Genomic DNA, 8,572 nt, shown 5'->3' with positions numbered 1-8,572 from the left:
CCTTGAAGAAATCAAACTTCTAAGTTGACGTAAAAAAAAGATACGGCCGTTTACGTCGCAAAAGACGTATCATTATATGACATTGACACGTGTCGCAGTGCATCTCTCGTGCACCAATAAGCGTGAGCGAGATGCCTAATCCTCCTCCTGTCACACATAGCAGTAACCAGAAACCAGCCGCGAGTGACCTTCAAGGTCGTATCAAAACAATATCAAAACTGTAACAAATTTTTAAGCCAGAATCGGCCACCGGTAACTCTGTCCATTTTCAATGTAAATTTTTCGAAAGCGGAAATTGGCTTAAGCGAATCAGCATCCGAGAAGCTTAATTTAAAAGTGCTTTACGGCGCTAACGAGCTGCAAGGTAGAGATTATGGTTAAAGGTTTTACCTTGTTATTTTCAGTTTCCCACAACCCTTTAACCATTTGACATTCCTTTCTGATAGTCATTCAATTTCGAACCGTAAGTATTATAGTAGAGATGCGTTTTAGTTTTGAGTATGATGGCAAGTATATGTTGCCACTACGGACTAAGGCCCACTTGCTCCATTCCACTATCCCGGGGTTAATCGGTTAAACTTGAAGTTGCCATGGTTACCAGTACAATTTGACACTAGGTTTTAACTGCTTAACCACGGGTTAGTGGGACGCAAGTGGGCCTAAAGGGTTAAAATGAATATTACACTGAATTGTCAAACGGCAAATTTTGAGAACCACAATCACCGCATGATGTACCAAGCCGGCATTTAAAGGAAGGACGCTAAGCACGAAGAAATCCGTACATTGACGTACATTGACATCTCAATCGCACGCACGTAATTAGGTATATTACTATACCGCCCATGATGCGGACAACAATAGTGCGATAGAGATAGCAAATAGCGGGTTAATGTTCCAAATTCTTCGTACTTACCTGTCAAATTAGAAATATACATTTAACACATCTAATGCAGTAAAATGAATCTTTGGTTTGTTACCTATATTTTATTTATGCCTCATATTATTTTTTGCGTTTGCTTCGTTTCATATTTATCAAAAATATTCAGGGACTATTAATGAAGTCCATTGTATTGAGTAATTAGTCGATGTTTAAATAATAATGGTCTTGTTCGTGTTATGTAATATAACAAAGGGTTCGAAAAGCCCTTTGAGAGTCAAAAGATGTTAAAATATAGCTGTACTTGTTTTTTTTTTATTTACAATTCCCCGTATTTTGTTTTTGTTGTCTCTGAGAATTAATTATCCGTATCTTAATACAGTCTGGAAAATGTTGGACAAATTAGATGATGTTTATTTTTTTAATAACAGCGGCTGTAACCCAACCGATACGGTTGATTAAGACAGTCAAATTTGAACCTTAGGTGATTATTTCACAGCTGTGATTCCAACGACAAATTAATGTATGTTGCCCAAGAGGATAATCCGTTCATAAGAGTATGAAGGGACGCTTTATATAGATTTTCTTACATTGACTGTTGCTATCTTTATTTCGCGCGCATAAACGCATAATTGCTGTCAACCTCGCACAGTGACATAAACGTATCTCTGTTGTTTCCCAAAAAGTTTTAAGTCATAATGTATTGTTTGCCCGCATTTTCGTTCGTCTTAGTCATAATTTATTTGGTTCAGAAACGCGTCACTTTTCAGTATTGCTATAAAACAAACCTAACCTAACCTATCTATATAATACCTTTACGAAAATCCTGAAAAGTTAATGGTTTCAGTTTTATGACTAAAATGATAATATGATGACTTAAAACTTTATGGGAAACAAAGGGACTGACATTAACAACTGGCATCATGGGCGGGACAGCAATATATTTATTCGCTTGCAATAGGGATAGCCAAAGACGGGTCAACGTACAAAAATCTATGTGGAAAGCGTATCTGCTTCAGTAGATCGACAAGTGTCGGTTCGGTAGCATTGCTCGTAAAATAACTACAGGCAATTTCACAACAGCGAAATGCCGAGCTTGATCGATTTCAAGAAATTGTAACCTATTTAAAATGAAGGAAGGTTTTTCTGGAATTCCTTTAATCGTATAAATAAACGTACAAGTATTGAGTAGAACAAATTGTAGCGATCTATAAGCTGTATGTGATTACCAGCCAATGGGGTCGGCTGGAAAAACTATTTTACAGATGGCGCCACCAATATTGTAGGTACCTGACAATCCTACGCATAGTGTCAAAATCTTGTTTAGTTTTCAAGTTATGTCATGCCTTAAATGGCATGGATCATGGATTATATGGTCTCACCGGAAGATCAGCGCTGACTTTTGGGTTAGCATTTATGCTGAGACGGGACCATTTCCTGGTAAACTATTTATTTATTTTATGTTAAACTTTCTTTGTTGTTCTTTACTTGTGTATGTTATAGTGTATCACGAGTAAATGACATGATTTATGGTTTATAATCTATATAATAAACCTTTCACAGTTGCTAACCCCATTGATAGTTGAAAATGTTCTTGACTTTTAAATTTTTTATGCATTCGTTGACAGCCGATGTTTTGTCTGTTTTAATTCCATCCAGAATCCAACTATTACCAACGCGCCGTACACTAGTATGGCTGAAACAAACCGGGATTCAATCAGAATTATTGTAGATATAAAGTGTTATTCTATAGAACTTGCGAACTATGTAAACAAACCGCCATATTGAAACTGTCACTGAATGATGATTTCAGTATGGCGGTTTGTTTACATAGTTAGCAAGTTCCATTAAATAACACTTAAGTTATTATACTCTTTATTCATCATCCTTCTTAGGCTAGGGTTTTTATAATATGACTATAAAAGTAAAATATTAAAACACTTACAAAACAATAAAAAATACATATAAACACATTATAAAAAACCTAACCTAGGGTGCCGCCGGCAGCGGGGCAGAGTCCAAGCTGCCGGTGGTCAGGGCCGCAGAGTGAGGAATCGACGTACTATACGCGCCGTGTCCGTGTATTATACTTATTATTATAAAATAAGTTTTTGCCAAAACTATAATTTCTGGTACAAGCTTTAGCTTCGCTGACTGTACTTTTTTACCACAGGCAACTAATACTCATCGAGACTTCGAGATAATTCTAAAAACCCCTAACACCATTAGGTAAAAAGCTTGTAATGCTTGGCGGATCAATGCAATTTTTCAAGGAAATTTGACAGTGATGAATGTGATGTTTCTAACCGTTATATTATGTTACTCTGAACATCTGTGAATACAGAGGTATTCCTTCGTGAATACATTTTAATAACGACCTGCGCCTACTTATAACTTATTTAGTTATTATTACCAAAAATAATAGATAGTAGGTGTAGAGGGGTCCTGTCATAGTAAATGTTGTAGTCACTGTTTTACTGCCATCTATCGACACACGACTATAACTCAAAATAAACACGTATAAAATTATCAAAAAAATTAATATATATGGATAAATGATTTTATTATTTTTATACCATTTTGACCCATGTTCATTCACTGATATCTATGTGTTATAAATTGTTAAATATGAAACGGTGTCGTCACGCCATCGCCATCTAGCCGAGAATAGGCTAAAGGTGTGTGACCGAGAATGACTTTTTCTTGATTTCCGACGCACGTTTTTTTCTTAGACTTTATTCATCTTATACGAAGTTACATATGTCTTTGGTTATTACACATATCATTATACATTTATGTTACAATTGGTTTGCTTAATCTTGTGGCTCATATTTTATTTGCTCCTTCTCTGTAATCTTATCTATTAATATGTATGAACTATGATTACATATATACTCGTATGTATGCAATAGTATGTAGGCTTACTTTACATTTATTTGTTTATTGTCTAGATTGTTTAGGATATTTACGTAGCCTACATTTTTATTTTTTGAACATACCCTTTTTTTAAATTATTAATTCATTATTATATCATAATAAGAATGGCGAATGTATCGCCGTGTGCCTGCTACACTGCCACATCTCAAAAAACCGTTTTTTCGAGAAATCGCGTCTCAAAGTTGTGAGAGTATAGTTCAGGGTGTTTAATAGGATCTTACTCCTTTAGTTTTAGGTCTATGAATTTAAAATTTGGCATTTTTACTCTGAATGATATAACCCGCCTTATGACCACGCCACTTTTTAAAAGAAATGTATATTTTTTAAGACACAAGGCCCTAAAGACAGGTATTTAGAGTTGTGGCCGTATTGCAGAAACGTTATTTAAAGATTTTGGGATGCGGCAAAATTGAAACACAAAATTATTGGGTAAAGGTTACCATGCAAATATAAATAAAAACACCAACATTGTTAAAATCCCTTCATTTTATCAATTTTGATAGGAACAAGATCACTGTACGCGATAATATGTGTAACTCAACTAATTATTATTTTCTAGGACGCAACTCAAAAGCTTCATTTAAAACGTGTGCTATATAGCCACAACTCAAAAGGGCCGTCTGAGGGTCTACCGCGAACCACGTTCGACGTGTTGCCTCTTTGTCGCACTTGTAAATTCGTAGGTAAGTGTGACAGGAAGGCAACACGTCAAACGTGGTTCGCGGTAGTCCCTTAGTTCATGTGCGAACGCGGCGGGAGCAGGCGGCAGACTGGTAAGTGGCTGTATTGCAGGGAATCGTCTGACAATTTATGGTCAAATGCATAAGGCCACTTGTGAGAAAAAGGCTCTTAAAGACCTTTTTTGCTATGGCTCTCGAAATAAGGTCGTAAATTGAACAATTTTAAATACGAATCTGCAATAATCCAGAAAATTAAAATTTTTGAATTGTGGCCGTATAGCAGGCACACGGCGGTATGTTTTGTCTGGCATAAGTAAACACAATAAAACCTAAACAAATATTGTTAGAAATTTGGATTTAACATAAGTATATTATGATTGCCTTTGATTTATATGGAAATGTGTATGAACTTAGAGATAATGTTTTGGATCATCTCAAGTTGTGTGAATAATTCCATACTCATGAATAATGGCTAAGATTAGTATTGTTTTTCTTTCTATTTGAATTGATTAAGGTTGATATTCTAGATTCTAATCTCTAAACATGCAAAATCTACATTATCTTCCTGTAAACAAGAAAAATATTTAATGCTAAAATACCTTTAAAACACCTCGCTTTTTGGGGTATTCTTTTTTGTACTAATTTACTAATCATGACTTTTCAATTCTACGAGGTGTTTTCTCAATTTATGTGAGGTCCAAATCTGAAACTACTGGGTCAAAAAAAACCGGGCAAGTGCGAGTCGGACTCGGGCACGAAGGGTTCCATAATGCAAAAAAAGGCAAAAAAAAACGGTCACCCATCCAAGTCCTGACCCCGCGCCCGACGTTGCTTAACTTCGGTCAAAAATCACGTTTGTTGTATGGGAGCCCCACTTAAAACTTTATTTTATTCTGTTTTTAGTATTTGTGGTTAGAGCGGCAACAAAAATATATCATCTGTGAAAACTTCAACTGTCTAGCTATCACGGTTCGTGAGATACAGCCTGGTGACAGACGGACGGACGGACGGACGGACGGACAGCAGTCTTAGTAATAGGGTCCCGTTTTACCCTTTGAGTACGGAACCCTAATTTAAAAAAACACATAATACATCTTTACCTATAGGAAAATCTTATTAAGAAATGTGCAGTCAAGCGTGAGTCGGACTTAATTACTTAGTTTTTGATCCGAAACTATGAGTTTTTTTAAAGAAAATTCATTCAAGTTGCACATAAAAAATACATTGTTAAAATTTGTATATTAGGCATCGCAACCTAACCTATTAGGCTGGCTTGGTCACCTGGACAGGATGGGGGAGGATCGTGCTGTGAGAAGAGCGTATGTGGGGCACCCGGGCGGAAAACGTCCGTCTGGGCGTCCCAGATACCGCTGGAGTGACGAAGCCCAAAAAGACCTGTCCACCCTCGGAATTCCCAACTGGCGTGAAGTGGCGCAGAATAGGGCAGAATGGCGCTCTCTTGTGTCAGAGGCCAAGATCCTCTTTGGGTCACTGAGCCAGTGATGTATGTATGTGTGTATGTAAAATTTGTATAATATACGGAACCCTTGGAACGTGAGTCCGACTCGCACTTGACCGGTTTTATCGTTACTTACCAATAGCAAGAAGTCCAAATACTAAGGCACAAATTGCCTTAGTAGAATTGTGAACTTCTGACACATGTAGACTTATTAAGACGATCAGTATGACGAAGGCTAAGACCAGCCACATTGAATATACTATGAGCCAGCTTAATACCACTGATGGTTTATTCTAGAAAAAAAACGCATTATTTACATTGATAGAACCGGCACAGAGAACCATGCATGTACAGTTTCACCAAGATAAGTATCTAACGATTTTAGTAGCACATTTTTTAAACTTCTATGAAATTACGCCGTATAAATAACAATTGCACTGCGTACGCTATCAAAATCGTTGAAGAATTTCGATGGTCTAACTCTATGTATTTTGCAACAAAATAAATAAATACTTAAATCAATGATTAATGGTAACATTCCATTTCTACCCGCAGCTGCACTACCGGTACTGAACACGTCGCTATCATTGTCAATTTCCATAGTAAAATGAACAGTAATGCAGCTGTCGTTGGAAATGGACTGTCACCTTAAAACAGAAAATGTAATATAAATAATAATAAGTACCGTTTTAATGCCATGAAAGAACCACAAGTTCAAAGCGATCATGACGAGAATGTAAATAAAGCCAGTGATGCTGTAAGCGTAGCAGTTGATCAGAGCGAAGCGCTTGCATGATTCGTGAGCCGTGCAGTCCATGATGAAGACGATTTGGAAGATCATGAGGACGGCGCAGATTATCAGGAGGCACTTGAAGATAAACAAGGCATGAGAAAGTTATTAGGTACAGTAGAATCCGTTTATTATGACTCCGCTTATACTGACCAACCGCTTACTATGACGTCATTACTGTGCGAAGTTTGGTTGTCATATAAAATTCTTAGTGACAAATTCGGATAAGATGACTTCGCTTATAGTGACAAATCGCTTACTATGACCGAAAAATCCCATTTTCATGAAATTATGTCCGGTTATACTGACACTTATGCTGGTTTTCGTGGCCGTCACCACGTCTTTCCCTAGGAGGACGTTTGGTGCGTTCGTGGCGTGTAAGGTATTTTAGTTTTGATCATCAGTGACAAGCTGATATTTGTTACAAGTTTAATAAAACTTATTTCTCACAAAGGAATTTGAGATTAATTTGGAAAACATAACAACAATAATAAGTTGTACAACTATGTTTTATATGACATCCGCTTAGTATGACGTGTTTGTCACTTCCCTTCGATGTCATTATAAGCGGATTCTACTGTAGCTTAAAATAGACTACAGTGTCAAAACTAATCGCATTTAAACTGTCGTGAGACATAATTAGAGCGTTTTCCAAAAAAAATTACATTTCATTAATGTCTTCAAAATATTGACTTCTTGGGCTCATTTTACTCAGAATCATTTGTACATGAGTCGTCATAGGAAATGACATGTCGGACGCATCGGCCCGGGCTCAGCTCGGTCAAGCGTGAGTCATCCTTTATTCAAAGTTTACGTACTTATTTTATACACTTACTAACGTGATCACGCCGAATATAACAGCTCCTATACTCAAAGGGAATCGATAAAGAAATTTCTTGGGTACGCACAACATTTTATATCTTGTCAAAGTAGAATTTGTCAGCGCATAGCAACCAACTAGATTTGTTAAACATACCTAATGAACACAAATGTCGTATTTTGTAGCCAAGTCACGGTAACTATACCCTCACCGTTTTCGCGCTTGTCATCTCATATACAGGGTGGCTAAAAAATAAGTGCATTCCCGTTGCCAGGGAGGTTTTGGGATTATACTGAGAAACTTTTACTATGGAACTAACCCTGAAATCCCGAAAAATATTTGGCTGTTTTGTACATTTTGGCTGGTCTATTTTTTTTGGGAGGGTAAATTTTTTTCGCGATGAGTATAGTTCATGTTTACTGACAAATTTGGTTTGACAGACTATAACACCTGTTCCGCCGCCCTACTAAAAGTCCTGTGAAAGATTTATCTCGACAGGGTAAAGTACCGATGACCGGGCTCACGGTTGACAGGCGTGCATGAAATATAGCTGTCCTACAAAACATCCATCAGGCATCATATATAAATCTAATCTATACCATGGCCGTACTCAATTTTTATAGGCAGAGAGAGAATATTTTAAATTTTACTTTATTTTGAGAGTAAATGTCGATTCTGACTCAATTTCTTGAGTGACTAAGTGACTTTTTGCTTATAAAAACATCAATCGAAACTTTAATAATGTTATAGTCCGTTTTTTTTAGCATTAGAAAGAACTTCACAGAAGTAAGCTTGTGGTTCCAAATCTGGCACTTTTAGCGGTAATAATTTGAAGTAAATTATATGTATTGACCATGCTACATTAGATAATTCAATAATTATTAACAATTAAAGAGCCTAACAAAAACTGCACGCTTGCTTCTGTGGAGTTCTTTCTAATGCTAAAAAAAACGAACTATAGGAAATGTTAAAGTGAATATTCGTTAAAAATCAAATTTCAATATTGATT

The 8,572-nt window shown here is 36.5% G+C and overlaps 1 protein-coding gene across 1 annotated transcript; it reads right to left on the bottom strand.

Moving 5' to 3' along the window:
• Positions 1-2,102: 2,102 nt before the first annotated feature.
• Positions 2,103-8,517, bottom strand: LOC134671499 (uncharacterized). The gene is made up of 4 exons (XM_063529365.1): positions 7,579-8,517; positions 6,639-6,821; positions 6,090-6,246; positions 2,103-2,573 (listed from the first exon to the last, which is right to left on the bottom strand). Exons 1-4 carry the CDS (start codon positions 7,654-7,656, stop codon positions 2,488-2,490), a joined length of 504 nt encoding a protein of 167 aa, XP_063385435.1. The 5' UTR covers positions 7,657-8,517; the 3' UTR covers positions 2,103-2,487.
• Between the last annotated feature and the right edge of the window lie 55 nt (positions 8,518-8,572).

This window comes from Cydia fagiglandana, chromosome 15 (assembly GCF_963556715.1).
Source record: "Cydia fagiglandana chromosome 15, ilCydFagi1.1, whole genome shotgun sequence".
Classification (NCBI taxonomy): Eukaryota; Metazoa; Arthropoda; class Insecta; order Lepidoptera; family Tortricidae; genus Cydia; species Cydia fagiglandana.
Note: the sequence above shows the minus strand (reverse complement) of the source record. Positions and strands in the feature narration are given on the sequence as shown.